The sequence below is a fragment of the Nelumbo lutea genome, chromosome 7 (genome assembly GCF_056320005.1).
Source record: "Nelumbo lutea isolate HS-2025 chromosome 7, American lotus-T2T, whole genome shotgun sequence".
NCBI lineage: Eukaryota > Viridiplantae > Streptophyta > Magnoliopsida > Proteales > Nelumbonaceae > Nelumbo > Nelumbo lutea.
This window is the reverse complement of record NC_142690.1, coordinates 49,666,709-49,684,173: the sequence shown is the minus strand read 5'-3', so window position 1 is coordinate 49,684,173 and position 17,465 is coordinate 49,666,709. Positions and strand designations below refer to the sequence as shown.

General features: G+C 39.4%; 1 protein-coding gene across 4 annotated transcripts; it reads right to left on the bottom strand.

The window, feature by feature from the left end:
- Positions 1-741: 741 nt before the first annotated feature.
- LOC148846328 (pentatricopeptide repeat-containing protein ELI1, chloroplastic-like) lies at positions 742-15,324 on the bottom strand. 4 transcript variants are annotated; one of them, XM_088952892.1, is made up of 3 exons: positions 11,987-15,321; positions 11,821-11,897; positions 742-1,379 (listed from the first exon to the last, which is right to left on the bottom strand). In XM_088952892.1, exon 1 carries the CDS (start codon positions 15,010-15,012, stop codon positions 12,172-12,174), a length of 2,841 nt encoding a protein of 946 aa, XP_088809018.1. In that variant the 5' UTR covers positions 15,013-15,321; the 3' UTR covers positions 742-1,379; positions 11,821-11,897; positions 11,987-12,171. The 4 variants fall into 4 exon arrangements, with proteins under 4 accessions (XP_088809018.1, XP_088809019.1, XP_088809020.1 ...); XM_088952893.1 differs by having other exon boundaries at positions 742-1,073; XM_088952894.1 differs by lacking the exon at positions 742-1,379 and having other exon boundaries at positions 11,575-11,897; positions 11,987-14,859; positions 14,951-15,324.
- Between the last annotated feature and the right edge of the window lie 2,141 nt (positions 15,325-17,465).

The window sequence follows — 17,465 nt, the reverse complement described above, 5'->3', positions numbered from 1 at the left end:
AAAGTGGCACGCCATTGCATCACAGCAATGGAGAAATGGCATTTTCTCCAAACACCACCCAAGTTAAAAGATGGTCTTAGAAAATAAAATAAGTGTATTTTGGGGTTTTAAGAAACTGCAACACAAAGTTCAAGGCCCCAAGTGTTATGACCCCCAAGTACAAGGTGGGTGTCTGTAAATTACCCTAATAAGAATGCTGCAGAGTTTTAACTTTTTAGCTTAAAAGAAAATTGGTAAAACAACAAATGCAATTTTGTCATATACATGCACATATAGCAGCTTGAAAGACCATCCATTTGAAAATCGTCATCGTCATCTAAGCCTTGTCCTGTTCCATTCTGTTTGGTGCCAATGTAGACAATTAAATTTTCATGGGCCCCTAAATGGGCCTTAGCCCACAAACTCAAATCCGTTCGTGGGCCTTAGTATGGGTCCTTCTATTTGAACCATAGCATAATGAAATGGTCCATGTGAGACCCACTATGAAGTTAAGTTCAAATTCAAATTCAAATGTGAATTACAAATTTTATTGATTTATGAAAAAAATCCAACTAGAACCCATTTTAGGTCCTAAAGATGGAAATCTAGTCAATAATTAAATAGAGAATAATTGATTAAAAATCGTTCTCTATAAATGGTAAATTACCATCCCTCTTCTTCATGAAAAGTAACTAGAATCAATCAAATCTCTAGTCAATGAAGGCACATCTTCTCATAGATGGAAATTTGTCAATAATTGAAGAGAAAATAATGGATGATAAATTATTATCTCCAAAAATGACAGTAATTACAATCTTTCATTCTCTAAAAAGGGTTAATGAAATTAATTAAATCCTTAATCAAGAAAACTAAGAGATGATACCAAGAAATCTATAAATAAGGATTCCCATCAAAAGGGAGGGGACTTTTGGGTCAAAGAGAAAAGCTAAGTAAGAAGGCTCTTAAGGAGAAGAAAGCGCATACACCATCTTCTTGAGAGCAAAGCAACAAACTCTTGAAATCTTAAAGAACCCTTCTCTTGATCAAGCTTCCAAAGTCCAATTGAAGGAAGCAATCTCCATCGCTGTTGTCATCTGACCATCGGTTTCAACTCAAATACTAATCTTCTAGTTGCAAGAAATACATCATCAAATTACTTAGATCATTTCTAATTACTTCCACACAAATCTTTTTTGGTCTGTCCCTAGCTCTTTTAGTCCCTTCAATTTGCAACAGATCACTTTTTCTAACAAATTCTGTAGACGGTCTTCTATGCAGTGATCAAACCATCTCAATCTACTCTCTCATTTGAACCTTTTCAGACTAAGGCTGGAAATCTAGGGTATTTCTCTTTTGATCTATTTAGCAATCGTCTTATTACTTTTCTGTTCTCAATTCAACTATATCCAACTCGTAAACAAATAAAGATGCATTAAAGATAAGCACAACTAATTTATAGAAGTAATATATCTTATTAAGGTCCAATTTGTCTAGCTTTAGAATGAAACAAATAACGACCTCTTCATGCCAGATTTATCTATTTTGAATACCTATCAATGAAAGAAGGTTATTGCTTAAACAAAAATTAATAAATTGTTATACCATTAAATTAATGAAATGCATCAGAAATCAAATGCCATAGAAAATGCACCTTTCACTACACAGAACAGGCATGTTTCATGCATAAAGAAGGTGTCATGCTTTGTTATGTTTGTATAACCAGCCTTGTATTGCTGTAGTCATGTCCTTTCATCTCATAAACATCGTGATAATGTATTTCCTTTGTACGATTAGCAATGTAGTTTTTTCCTTTTACTACATTAATAAAACCAGTGAGTTACTCTAATCTTATCGTCCACTAATAGCTATTCTTGTGCATCTCCACAAAATATTTCCTTGCTTAAACAAGGAGAAAAAGAGGTTCTAAATAGAGTCTATATCCTCTAGAGTACACCCAGCACAAAAAACGGCAAAAAGGTTTTCAAACACTGTTCATAAAAGACCCAACCAAATTTCCTTACCTAAAAATGTCATGCCAAAGGAGACCAAGAACTACAGATAAGAAGAAGAAACAAAAGTTTAGAAAAGAGCAAGAAACCTGCCCAAGGTGATCAATAATCCATAGTCTTTCATCCACCCCATTAAAAGCTAAGAAGACACCCTCAAGAGATTCAAGAAGCATGGTGACTTCCAACATCTCACGATCCCTAAGAATTCTCATCTCTTAAGTCCAGATCTCTTGCCAACAAAACATGTTCCAACACCCTACCAATATGATCTGACACAGCACATCTCATACATGGTGGGTCCCAATCTCAAGGTGAGATGCACGGTGTCAGATCACGTTGGTAGTGTGTTGGAACATGTTTTGTCGGCAGGAGAACCCAACTCATCATCTCTCCTATATCCAAAATCCCAACAAAAGGAATTGCATGAGAAAGAAACAAAGGAGATTGGATATTTTATGTAGGATGATAAGAGTTTAACCTAAGAACCTATGCTTCAATTATGACTCTCCCCAGCAAAGATCTTCCCAAAATCTGACAAGTTCTCCTTTACTCAGATCTATTTAATGAATTTGTGAATTATAACAACAGATTGAATTGCTTTTACAAAAGAGATATTCATCTAGGTGACAAAAATACACAGCAGGTACTATATTGTAAGGTTATCTATTATTTGAGGGGTGCATCTTACTAATATGTGCATTAATAAAACCTATTATATACTTACCATAAAACATACAACCTATAATATACTACATATATTACTTATGTTAAACTTCATATGGACATGGCATTGAACAGAAAAGAATGAAGAAACGGGATTAATGTAGCTAACCACATATAGTTGGGATAAGGCTTAGATGATGATGTTAGTTATGGTTAAGAATGTGTTGGCCTCTTTTAACCAGATATTTTCTGCCCATGTATCCCATCTTGGCCAAGATGGCAGCAACGATTGAAAGAAGGACGAGAGATTTCTATGGCATAGCTGGAAAGAAGAGAAGAAATTCATCTAGTCATCTAGTGAATTGGGAATTGATGTTTAGACACAAATGAACTGGGAGATTGGGAATTAGAAGACTGAAGGAGTTGAACATTGCCCTATTAGGGGAGTGGTATTTCAGGTTTGAGGAGAAGAGTGGAGGATTGTAGAGGAGAGCTATTCAAGCTAAATATAGATCTAGAAATATGGGTTGGGAACCAGGACAAGCCAATAAATTATATGGTTGTTCAGTGTAAGGCATAGAGAAAATCCATAATTACTTATTCAATCGAATCAAATTTGAAGTGCGGAAAGGGTAACGGGACTAGAGTAAGGTGCCAACTGCCAACCAGCTGATTGGTAAGGTCCCCTGCAGGTTGTAGTGAAGACTTGGGATGGGCTACCCCCTGCACCTGGGTTGGGGGATGGGCTACCTCCTGTTGTGTAGCCCTTCGGAAGATATAAAAAAAAAGGTAATGGGACTAGAGTCAAATTGGGAAATATGCTGGTGTGGAGATAGTCCTCTAAGGGAAGTGTTCCCAACCTTGTTTGAGAGAGACATTGATAGGGAAGCTACGGTGGCTAATTACCTTTAGGTCATTAATCATTAATGATGGGTGTGTTTGGAGGTTTTGAAGGCCTCTTAATGATTGGGAAATGGAACAAGTGCTGGAACTGTTGCAAAAATTATACAACATGCAGTGCACTCAAATCCTAACAAAGATGGTCTGAGGAGAACAAGAAAATATGGGGTTCCCAACTAATAGTGTGGTGTAAGGATATACCTTCCAAGGTAGTTTTTCTTGTATGGGCTACTTAGATAAGATCCTTACTAAAGACAACCTGTTGAAGAGAGCTCTGGTGATTCCTCACATCAATGGACCTCCTACTGATAGTCTGATTCTTTGCAGGTTCACCTATGAAATCTGGAGCAAAGTTTTCAAGCTTTTTCCCGTTTTGGTAGAAATGCTCTTGAAGGTCTGGCATTTGCAAGAGCTAGGAAAGATCATTTGGCAAATGATTCCTGGGGTTGTAGCAGGAGAGAAATGTGAGGGAGTTCAAGAATATTGCTAACTCAACTAGGATGTTTGGCAGAAAATATGGGGCAAATTGATTTCTTGGATATCTGTAAACAAATGTTTTAAGAGCAAAGATTCTGGTTCTTTGTTTGTTTAGAACCCTTTTGTTAGCACTGGAGGTTAGTGGTATAACCGTATAGGAATTCTTTTTGCATGTTCTGATATAAATTCCCTGTGTACAATATCTAGTTGTAGAGGGGCCTCTCTTTGTTATAGTAATGAAGTATACATTACCTCTTCTCCAAAAAAATGGTGATGATGAAGTTTAGCTTTAGAGTTTTATTGTTGAAATATAGATCTAGGAGTTTCTAGGAGGGATAAAGAAAAGACACAAGCAAGGGGCTCCTTTTTTCTTGCCTATTAGGGCAATTACTACCACAGGTTAAACAGAATGAGAGCTCCATCTCTTTTTTGTGTGTGTCCTTCCAAATCTTTTACTAAAATATTATAGATTTCTTTATTTGCCAATAGTCTTCTTTTGACATGCAGCCCTTTCCAGTTAGAGCAATATTGCGTAATTCTGATATGCAATTGCTATAGTAAATACTTAGTGTGAAATGTTGTTTTTGAAGATTTAAAATGCTGCATAATTTGAATTCTATTGCCTAGACAATACCTAGATAGGTGCCTAAATGGTCCATCGCCACCAGGAATTACTTACAGTCTAAGCCTAAACATCCTTCTAAAACATTTTTAAGAAATTGTCTGAATCTCCCATTGCCACCATGGTTGAAGGGGTTATGGGTATGGGGGACAGGCTACCCCCCATTGTGTAGCCCCATCAAGATATTAATGTTTACTCTCTCTATAGATTTCTGGATCCTTCGAGAATTTCATCCCTAAAAGAGTTTCCTAATCAAATGCACAACTCTAACCCCAGATAAACCCTCATCTACTTGCAAAGACCTAATGGTAACCCCACAGACCCAAACCTTAGACATAAATCCCCAATAGCATCAATTCCTTTTTAATTTTCTCTTAAAATTGTCTCCCGTCCAGCTTGGTTTATATAAGTGAACATACAACATTTTTGAATTTTATATTTCCCCTCTCAAGGCCAATAAATAAACACAGAAGGGCATCCAAGTTTTACAAGACATTCAAATGTTACCAATAGCTAAACTTTTTAACTTAAAAGAGATATAATCTGCAAATGAGGACACTTCAGATTGCTTCTGTTGTTAGGAATGTTATTAGGACTGTTATTGGGCCGATAGTGGGCTGTTAGTGGGCCTGTTTTATGTGCTTCCTCTGTTAAGTTGTAATCAGGGGTATTATTGTAATATCCCCTCTTTATTTGAACACCCTAATATATATACGTCAAGTGGGGTGCCACCCCTATTACTTTTTTGGCAATTCTTTCTCTCTTCTCTGCTCTCTACTTCTCTTTTCCTTCTTTTCTATTCTAGATGAAATCAGAAAAGATCCAACTACAAGAGGAGCTTGAGTACATCTTTTCTCTCCTCTCTCGGGTTTCTTGGAAAAAGACTTGGCTACTCAAATCTGAGAAGGACCTAATCAGGTAAGGGTTTTCTGTGCTATTTTGTTCCCTTTTTGGTTGTGGGACCAAGAGGGTGATTGTTTGGGTGTTTAACTTGTATGTTGTATCCTGTGATGGATTGTTGAGTGTTTAGAGAGGTGTCTCTCAGTGTTCTGTATGATCTGAGATCCAGTCAGCTGTGGCGTAAGCCTTGTTTTTGGATCTCTAATGTCCAGGCTGTTGTTGTTTATTGTGCTGATTTATTTATGGTGGAAGTGCCTTCTTTCTCTTGCAAGATTCAAGACTGTTGCAGTTTTTTCTGTGAAGTTTGGTTGTAGTGTTCTTCTTCACTGTTTGTTTTGACTTGGTAATGCTTGGAGGTTTCCTACACTGCTATTCATTTCTTGTGGAAGGTGTTCAGTGTAGAGTGTTTGATACCATTAATATGAGAAAGAAAAAAGGAAAAAAAAAAAAAACACAGACCTGGTCACTCCCTTGTTGGTGCTGTTATTTGTTTGTTTGGTTTAATGTATTTGTGGGATTGTTACTTGCTGCACTTGAACAATGATGACTGATGATTCAGCCATGTCTGAAGTCACTAGAGGTCAGAATATGGTCAGCCCAGGGGCTGAGAACCGGGGTTTCCCTGTTGCTATTACAGTCCTTGATGGACTGAACTATATGGAGTGGTCCAAAAGTGTTAAGTTGTATGTTGGGTCTAGAGAATAGCTTGGATACTTGTCCAGTGACATTCCTCAACCCAAAGTGGTTGTTGCAGACCAAGATAAGTGGGTTCAAAAGGATTATTTGATCATGTCTTGGCTTGTTACATCTATTCATCAAAGTCTGAGAGAAAGAACTTTATGTGGGCTAAAACCGCAAAGGAGATTTGGGACCAGGTTAAGGCTACTTAGTAGAGGCACTATGCTCGTATTTATCAACTACAGGCTGAGTCCTCCAATTGTAAATAGGGGAGAAGAGTCTGTCAGGTTACTATTCATCTCCTACCTCCATGTGGAGGGAACTTGATCATAATCAAAGTGTTGACTAGAAGAATGAATCAGATGCAAGAGTACAAAAGGCTTGTGAATCAGCAGTGAATTTTTGCCTTCTTAGCATGTCTTAATCCTAGTTATGAGCCCATTCAGATTCCGATTTTAGAGAGCAAGGAACTCCCATCACTTCAAGAAGTGTACTCTTTGGTTCAGTCTGAAAAGAGTAGGAGGATAGCCATGACTACTCCAATGGGAGAGCAGCAAGTAGCACTCTTTGCCAAATGCCAAGGAAGGTAATGTAGATAAGGATGGTACAGGGGTGAAGAAGACTGTGAGGAAGTTGATAAAAATAAGTTAGGAAGTACTCACTATGGTAGACACAAAGACATTAAAGAGACATGTTGAGGTCTTGTTGTGAAGCCGAAGAATTTTAAGTCCTTCCAGAAGAAGCAACCACATATTCTGGAAGAATTCTAGCTCGGATAATGTTGTTTCTGGTGGTTCATTCTAGAGGGTGCTACAGGTTCTAACCCTAAGGAGGGATTACTGAATACCTTATGTGGTCAGCTGCAAGAATATGGTGGGACTCTCCGTCAACTTGAGGAGACATCTATCACTCCTACCTCACATGTGTCCACTTCAGGCAACCAGGCCCCTGCATTTCATGTGTCTACTTCTTCTTCCAACCTTGGATAATTGATTCTAGGGCAACCAACCATATGACTGATAAGCCAAATTTGTTTTCAGAATATCATTTACTTTTTGATAGAGACAAAGTTAGGCTAGCTGATGACTCACACACCACCATAGCTGGCCAAGGTGCAGTACCCTTACATAATGGGGTTCTTCATTCAGTTTATCATGTTCCCAAATTTCCTACCAATCTTTTGCCTATTAGTTGCATTATCAAATCCTTGAATTGCAATGCAACCTTTTCTTTGATTTCTGTGTTTTCCATGATTTGACTTCTAGGAGAACCATTGGTAAGGGTCGTGTGGTTGATGGTCTCTACATTCTGGATGATGTTGCAGCTCCGAAGTCGAGTAATACAACAAGTTTTGTGAGTCAGTTGTAAAACACACTTGCAACAATCTGAGTAAAGAAAAGAAAAACAAAAGAGAAGATGAAGATGAAGAAGATGGTAGAGAGAAAAGTAAAGAAGGAAGAAGATGGAAGAAAGGGAAGAAGAAGAGAGTTCTAAAACCCCTCTTCAGCCCCCAATGATAAAGACAATTACATGAGTGCCCTTAGTAGGACGTCCATCACTAAAGACAACAATAAACAACAATAAGAAAAGAAAAAACAGGCCCATAACTAAGGCCTACTACCTACTAACACAAGTTATAAACATAACTTAAAGAAAAATAAAGAAACTAAGACCCATTCAGCCCATTCTCACTACACTCCCCCTCAAGCTGAGTATAATGACAATCATGCCTCTACTTGGGTTCTGGTGGACCCCTCCCCTGGATGTGGTAAGCCTTTTTGACCCAAACTTTTATAGGCAACCGAAGAAGCGGGGTAGAATAATGTGGAGAGCTGCAAGAGCAGTTGTTCTTTGGACAATTTGGGAAGAAGGAAAACAATAGGATTTTTAAGAATACTAAAAGATCCAAGGAGGAAATTGTAGAAGGAATAACTTTTAAGGTTATTCACTGGTTGAAAACAAGTGAGTTGTTTAAGGACTTTTCAATTAATGACATTTACAGAAGATGGGGTGAGGTAGCAAGTACTACATTCCCAAAGCCTGTGGTGCAGGAAATGTGGGTCCCACCAACTTCCCAAAACACAAAATTGAACTTTGATGGCAGCTCTATAGGTAATCCGGGCCCGTCAAGTATAGGGGCAGTACTTAAAAATGGGGAAGGCAGAATTATTGCCACGTATTCAGGGCCAATAGGAGGAGATTCATTAAGAGTAGAGGTGATGACCTTACTTCAAGGCGTAAGATATGCCAAACATTTGGGACTACATCAAATGGAGATTGAAAGGGACTCTAGGCTCTTAATGGGGTGGATGCAGTCAGGTTGTTTGGGAGCATGGAAATATAGACGGGTGATAAGGGAAATAATGAATATAATGAGGGAGATTGGTGTTTGCTTTAAGTGGACAAGAAGGTCAACTAACGGGCTAGCAGATATCTTAGCAAAACAAGGGACTGTAAGGGAGAACATGTTTTGGGTAGTGTTATAATGAGTATGTAACTTGGGTCAAGTTTTTCTTAGGAGTTGACAGATGTACCTTATCATAGTTTTAATTTTAATGAAGTTACTGTTTCCAATAAAAAAATGTTGAAGTTTTGCCTTTGGAACTCCCTTAATTAGAAAATCCATTAGCTGCTCTTCGGATGCAATGGAAGGAATGCACACCTCTCCTGAAGCCACTTTTTCCCATATAAAGTGTCTGTCTACCCTCAATGTGCTTAGTTTTATTGTGTTGAACCAGGTTGTGAGCAAGGTTAATAGTAGCCTGGTTATCACAATATAGAATCAATGACTTGTCACATGAAACACCCATCTCATCAAGGAGAGATCTATGCCATAACAACTCAGAAACCCCATGGGCCATAGCCCTATATTCTGCTTCAGCTAAAGATCAGCTAAAGATCTAACAACCACTGATTGCTTTTTACTCCTCCAGGAAACAATATTCCCAGATACCATAGCACAATAGTCTAATGTGGACCACACATCTCTCCATATCATCCTTTTCTACTAACATATACCATATGCTCCCACCTTCTCAACAAATAATTGATGGATGTGCCTTTGAAGTTCCAAAGTCAACACCCAATGTGTTGTCTTTATCTTGATGAGTTCTATCAGTAAAGTGTTGTACATCAGTTATTCATTATTTTTTCATAAGAAATTCTTAAATCTTTTTCACTCAATATGCACCAAAGTGTTGCATCCCTTTCCATAATACCTTCACCCTTCTTGATTGTGTGGTAAAAGGGATAACAGAACAAGTCTAAAATGGATGTAGGGTTCCCTACACAATCTTCTTTTTTTCATAAGTGAATAATGATTATATTAGTATGAAATGAACTGTAAATTCACCCTAAGAGGAAGCACAAGATGTTACCTCCCCTTAGAGGTGAGAGCATAAACAAAACTTAACAGAATACAATCATAAAGTGTCAGAAAATAACTCAACCCTTGAGACCCCTTGTTTTGCCAAAGAATCTGCCATGGCGTTTGCTGATCTGCTGACCCACTGATAGGTGACTGACATATTCCTTGTGAGCCAATTAACTTTCTTAAGAAGATCCCTATAGACCCATAGTACTGTTATTGGACTCAACAACCAACCCACTACCACCTTAAAATCTCCCTCAACTATCAGATTTTCCACTCATAGTTGGTTTGGGCATGTATTCCTTGCACCACAGCATAGTTTTCAAGGTGCCAAGGCGAGGCTAAGCGAAAAGGGGAGCGCCTTGTCGCTTAGTCGCCTAGGCAATGGATTTTTTCAAGTAAAAATATGTATCCTAGGGTATTTCCCTAGGTTCCATAATCATATTTCCTTAAAAATTATCCATAATTTTCATGAGAAAAGTATAAAATTCATGTTAAAGTATAGAAAATCAACATATTCCAACATATTCATGAGAAAAAAAAAGAAGAAATTTCAAAAAATATAAGGGCTGAACCCCTATTTCTGTTATAGGAAAAGAAGAAAAGAAAAGGTGGAAGAAGAAAATCCGTATATAGTATAGACACAAAATTAGTAAATAAAAAAAAGTAAATGTGTTGGTTAGACAACATTTTAAGTTCTCCCGTACTTATTGGTTCAGGTTCTGAAGTCTTCCAGGGTTCAATACAGCATTTAGCAATGTTTGTGTTGATTAAGACCTAACAAATAAGAAATGAATAGTTTAGTATATAAAAACAAAATGAATATTTTAGTTGAAAAATGTCTATTTTAAAATTATAACCTCAAAAAATTAAAAACATAAAAGTTTTGTCTAATACGCTACAGAAAACTGCTTGGCGATTAGGCAAGGCGAGCCTCCAAGGGTGCCTTGTCGCCTAGGCGCCCGCCGTGACAACTATGCACTACAGCCAGTATCTCAGCCCTTGTTGAATCTCCAACTCCTACTGGTCCCAAGAATAGGGATAGGATGTTTCTATCCTTATCTCTTAAGATCCCTCCAATACTCGAAGGCCCTGGATTGCCTAGACTGCTGCCATCAGAGATTGGCTTCAGTCAGCACAAGGCCCGTTCGAACACTGTTCGAACTGCCTTTACAACCTTGCATTGGAAATATCTCCATACCTCTGTACTTTATTTCATGGGGAGATATTCCCAATGCAAGGCTATGATGGCTGTTTGAATGGGCTTTGCACTGACTGAATCCGGTTTCCTGCCATCAAACTATCAAAGTTCAGCTCCACACCCTTAGTAAGAGGCCTCCACTCTATTTGTAGTCTTTTTTTTTTTTTTCTGGGGAGGGGGTGGGGGGGAGGGGGACTGTGGAGGGGGTTCCCTACACTATCCCAAACTGAAAGAAAACAAGTGATGTCCTTTGAGAAGTAAGAACACATAAGTAGCAGATGATTTACACTTTTACCATTCGTGAAACATAGGGTGCACATATGTGGAAAAAGACACCATTTTTTCCTCTTTATTTGGAGCCTCTCACATGTGTTAACTTATAGATTGGCAACTCCTAGTGGAAAACTTTAACTTTATGAGGGGTCAGGCCAACCCAAAGGGCTTTCCAAGGGAAATTGGCTGGTTGGAAGTGATCCTCACACAAAATTTTAAGGTAAAAAACTGAAAAGGATTCAACAGACAAAGACCCACACACTTACATCTTCACCTTTTAAGGAGAGTGTGGGTCTAATCTTCAGAACTCTTCATCCCCTACTTAGATCTAAATTCCAACAGAGGGATCCATTGGAGAATACATCCAAGTCCATGCAATCCAATCAATTTTCAGGAAATTTCATACACTAGAAGGGGTGGAATACTCTACTCTCAAATTATGATCTGGGCAAATGCACTTGAAAAGTTCTAAGGATAACTTAGTTGACTGAGACATGGATATTCAAAAATTTAACCATCTCCAATGCAATGAGATATAATAAAAAACAGATAATCTTTTTTACAGTACAAATTGAAAGACCATCCTATGGGACCATGTGAATAACAAAATGCCTGTTGTAGATTTAATAACAGAACAAAATGAAAAAGAAGGACCTGTCAAAAACAGAAAACTTGACAAAACGGAGATAAAAAGACATATAAATCAAATTGACTAGTAAAGTACAAGTACCAAGGACTGTTTCCTTACCAAAATTTGATTTGCTCTGTATTTTATTGGTTCCTGGTTGGTTCATAAAACCTCTTTTACAAACGATGAAAATGTCACTACAAAAACAGAAAAAATATGAAATGAAAAACAATAGATAAACAGATCAAACTGACTAGTAAATTAATAGCAAGGACGGATTCCTTACCATTTTTTTTTTTTGCTCTGTATTTAACTGCTACTCGATGATGCAATATCTTTCAGAAAATTTGAAAATGCCACTGTACACCATGGCAGGACATTTTTTCACTCGTAGTAGTAATTTATCCACATCCTCATTCTGCTTTCTTAGAGTGAGGTTCCTTCAAATCCCAAGATGCTTTAATTCAAAAATCACCAGTAATCTCCACAAGAACATGACCCATCTTGAAAATGGTGGAATCTACTCCAATCTCTGATCACAATCTCCCTCTGGGTTATCTTGGAGATAAGTTTTGTAAATGTATGACAATCAACACAAATGCGAAGGTTCTTCATAACATGGATGGGAATTCCATTTGGGGTGTTCAAAAGGCCAAAAGCAATAGCAAGTTTCTCACTGTGGTAGAGGAGTACATTCTCTTTTTGCTCCTCCTCCACATCATGAAGAACAAAGTTTGTATTAGGGACATAACCCATCCCCTTAAGGCGCTCATAGAACTCCTTCAAGGTTGAGTAAATATCATCAATCTGATCATGTGTCTTATCTCCAGTGACAAAAGAATGTAGCTTGTTCTTGATCTGAATCCAACTAATTCCTGGTTCCTTGGTGATTCCTTGATCCTTCATCAGTTGGCGAACTTCTTCAACTTCAGTCCACATGCCTAGTGATGCATAGATGTTTGATAATAAAATGTAGGTACTGGAATTCTGTGGCTCCAATTGAAAGAGCCTTTCAGCAACTTTCCGGCCAAGTTCAACATTTTGATGGATCTTACAGGCACCAAGGAGAGCTCCCCAAATTACAGAGTCCGGTTCTATGGGCATGCATTCAATAAATGCTTCAGCTTCATAAAGGCAACCAGCCCGACCAAGAAGATCAACCATGCAAGAATAGTGACATAGTGATGGCGTGAGACCATAATCTTGGCTCATGGAATTGAAGTAGTGCCATCCCTCATCAACCAATCCAGAATAGCTACAAGCACATAAGACCCCTAGAAAACTGACTTCATCGGGTACAAACCCTTCTGCCTTCATTAGTTCAAAGATTTTTATGGCTTTCCTACTAAAGCCATTTTTTGCACAGCCACCTAGGACAGCATTCCATGTAACTAAATCACACATAATCATCTCTTCAAACACTGAAAAACCATCGATACAACCACACTTGAGGTACATTGTTATTAGAGCATTGCCAACAAAGAGTTCTGCATCAAGCCCAAGTTTAAAAACCAATCCATGGATCTGTTTGCCAAGTTTGGTTGTACTTAGATCCGCACAAGTACTGAGAAGGCTAGCCAATGTTGATGAGTTTGGTTTAGTTCCCTCGGACATCATGTCAATAAACAGCTCAAAAGCCATATCTCCTTGCCCAGCTTGTACATATGCCGATATGATGGCAGTCCAAGAAACGACATCCCTTGTGGGCATTCTGTCAAAAGTGCTGCGAGCTTCATCTAGCATGTAATTTTCAGCAAACCCTGTAATAAGAGAATTCCAAGATATGGTATCTCTAACTCTCATTTTATTGAAGATATGAGATACATCTTCCATGTTCTTGCACTTAGCATACATGGAGATTAATCCATTTCCTACATATGAGTTGAACTGGCTCCCTGTTTTAATGATGAGAGAGTGTATCTGTCTACCTATCTCAACAGCTCCAATCGTGGTGCAAGCAAAGAGAGCACTGGTGAAACTAGATTCACTTGGTACAGTTCCTGATCCATGAAGTTGAGATAACAGCTTCAGAGCTTCTTCACTTCGTCCATTCTGTGCAAACCCAGAAATCATGGCCGCCCATGAAGCACCATTCCGTGCAGGAATCCTTAGAAACATCTCCTTTGCTTCATCAAGCATCCCATTCTGGGCATATCCAGAAACCATAGCATTCCATGTAATGGTATTTGGGTTTGGAATCTCGTCAAATAGATGCCTTGCTTCATGGATTCTCCCATTCCGAGCATAAGCAGTCACCATCACCGTTCGGGAAGCAAGACTCTGGTCAGGCATCCTTTCATACAAAGCAATCGCATCTTCCAACCTCCCACACTGTGAAAAGGCTGCTAACATCGTAGTCCATGAAAATTCATTCTGCTCTGGCATCCATTCAAAAAAATTGGCTGCATAATCCAGTCTCCCATTTCTAGTATATGCATTCAGAATTGATGTACCCACAACCACGTCTCCCTCATAATTTGTCTTGATAGCAAGTGTCTGCAGACTCTGAATTAGTTTCAAATCATTCAAACCAATGGCTGCTGAAAATACAGATGCAAATATTGGCTGGTCGGGTCTCAATCCTCCACAGTGCATGTTGAGGAAGATATCCCATGCTTCTCGATAATCATCAATGTGGACATACCCTGAGATCATAACCATCCAAGACACCAAATTTCTCTCTTGCATTGAGTCAAAAAGTTCACGAGCTTCAATCATCCGACTGCAATGACAGTACCCAGTGATCATCGTGTTCCATGAAACTACATTCCTCTTGGGCATTTCATCAAAAAGACGTCTAGCGGACTCCACATCTTGATTGTGTATGTACCCGCTAATCATAGCATTCCAAGATATAATGTTACGCTCAGGCATTAAATCGAATAACTGCCGAGCTTCCTCAATCCTCCCATTCTTAGCGTAGCCGGTAACTGCAGCAGTCCAAGTCTTCACATTCTTCCCAGCGAATGCATCGAAGAGCACTCGCGCATTGTTGACTCTTCCATTGTTGAAGTAGCCGGTGATCATGCAATTCCAAGTGACAGCGTCCCTTTGGATCATCTCGTCGAATATTCGACGAGCTTCGTCGACACGCCCCAGTTGACCAAGCTCTTGAATCCTCGCGTTCCATCGAAACAGCTCGTTCTGTTTCTGAAATACCTGACGAATAGGAATAGCAGAAGTAGAAAAAGCGTCTATAGCGCAACAGAAACGCCGATTGACAGAATAACAAAGCAGCGAGTATCTACACCTGAATAAAAGGGGAGAATGACTGAATAAAAGCATCCGGACAAATGCACCGCCCACTGTCATTCTCCGGTGAAACCTCCATACGACAAAAAGCAAATTATTCGCGTACAAATGCACCGCTTGCCATCACTTTTGGCGCGGGCGAACCCGCAAATTGATACCGGAAGGAATGAACTTTTATATCTCTTTATATAATTATTGCACTTTTATGTCAGACTTTTAAAGCAAACGAACAAGCCTTAATTCATGTGCTATATTGTGGTCTTTCTTATATTGTTGCTTTGTCGCTTAAACTTACTTGATGCATTTGGGTGTCGCACAAGCCCCAACAACTAGCCCCGTGACAATTGGTATCAGAGCCAAGAGCTCCTTCACACATTGGACCATGTCTATCAACTCATTTAGCACACACAATGAAGAGCAACTATGACATCACTGAAGAAATCTCATACGGGCTGTCCCAAGCCCACAACATCAATGAAGACCCAATCGATGAGCCCTCCAAAACACAAGCCTCGAAGGGCCAGACAACAAAGACAAGCAAGTAGGACAAATCTGTTGATCAGTTGGAAAGCATGGACATGTGCATCCTACGTTATGAAGTGACAATAGGTGAAACCCGAGATTGGGTTGAAGAACTCCACTTCAACATGAAGACAATGGAGAATGATGTGGTGGAGCTAGAAGGGTAATTCAATGGCGCCTTTAGGGAGATCCATGACAAATTACAACACTTGGAAGTAGGGCCTTCCCAAATTAGCCTTCAAGGTCTGATGGACCAGTTCCAAGCGCAACTGGATGAGATGAGGGACAAGATGACACTAATAAAAAGGGCAATGGCCAACTCCTCCTATGCCTCGTCTACTCCAACCTCGATGCACGTAAAGGTACAACAGCCGACACCATACTCAGGTTCTTGAAATGCTTGTGAGCTTAACAACTTCTTATGACAACTTGAACAATACTTTACCACCAATAGCATCCAAGATGAGCAAATTCAGGTATGTACGACTGCAATGTATTTGAATGATATTGCAATGTTATGGTCGCATAAGTGTTGTCAGGACATTGATCACAGTACACGCACAATCAATACTTGGGTCGACTTCAAGTGGGAGATCAAACACCAATTTTACCTTGAGAATGTTGAGTACCTTGCACAAAGGAAGATGAAGAACCTGAAGCACAAGGACTCATTGCATACCTATGTCCAAGAATCCTCATCCTTGATGCTTGAGATCTCCACCATGTTGAACAAGGACTTTTTGTTCAACTTCATGGATGGTATCAAACCATGGGTTGAGCTTGAGCTACAACAGCAAGGGGTGAAAGACCTAGCAACCACCATGGTCGTGGCTGAACAACTTGTTGACTTGAAGAAGCCCGATGAAGCATGCCACTAGCTACCTAGTCCATGTATCATAAGCTTGAGTGGGGGAGACCCATGGTCAACTTCCACCAAAGAAAAGTAGTTGTATCCCAACAGACCAACTTATTAGCAACAAGGAAAGAAACCACAAAAAGCTAATAAGTCCCAAGGCTACAAGTACACTAGGAGACCCACCACACCTCCTATACCTTGCTTCATTTGCAACGAAATGCATTGGACAAGTGATTGTCCCATGCGAAAGAAGGTCGATGCCCTCATTGCCAAACTCAGTGATAGTAAGGAGAATGACAAGGAGAAACCCATACCCATGCCAAGAGTAGGCACTTTCCAACTCATAAGTGCCATGGTCAAGAAAGAGGCTATATCTAAACTGCCTAGCAAAGCCCACAAGGGGCTAAAATATGTAGACATCACCCTTGGTGGGAGGCTGAGTCAATCCTTGGTGGATACTGGGGCCACCCACAACTTTATCTCCCTTGCTAAAGCACAACGTCTCAACTTAACCTCCACAAAATAAATAGGTTGGATCAAGGTTGTCAACTCAGGGGTCAAGGCCATAGAAGGCATGGTTTGTGGAGTAGCACTACAAGTGGGACCATGGAAGGACAACATCAACTTACCCATGGTTCCTTTGGATGTTTTTCAAGTTGTCATTGGAATGAAGTTTTTGACATAGGCGAACACATCCCTCATGCCACACATCGATAGTTTATTCATCTTGGATGAGCATTCTTTATGCATGATCCTAGTGACAATAATCCTCAATGTACATGGAAAGCAGCTTTTAGCCTTGCAGTTGTATCAAGAAAAGAAGCAGGCACCCTTGGAGCTAGTGCCAAGCCAACAGTAGAGAAGACCCTCACACCAACACCTAACATCAATGAAGGGGATGTCAACACAAAGTAGTTTACACTAAAGCAAATCCAACACTAGAGACAATCTCAACATCAGTGCCAACACTAGCACCAACATCAACATCACAAGCATCCAGCATAGAAGATGCTTGGAAGACCCAAAAACGTCTACAGCCACAACAATTTCCAATACAATCACCATCAGGGAGAGTGAGTGTCATCCTTTCCACATCCACATAGGTACCCTTTCCACCACCTTTCTCAAGTCAATC

Excerpts from the sequence above, each read along its gene's own strand:
- LOC148846328 (XM_088952892.1), bottom strand. The coding sequence starts at position 15,012 with ATGACAGTGGGCGGTGCATTTGTCCGGATGCTTTTATTCAGTCATTCT.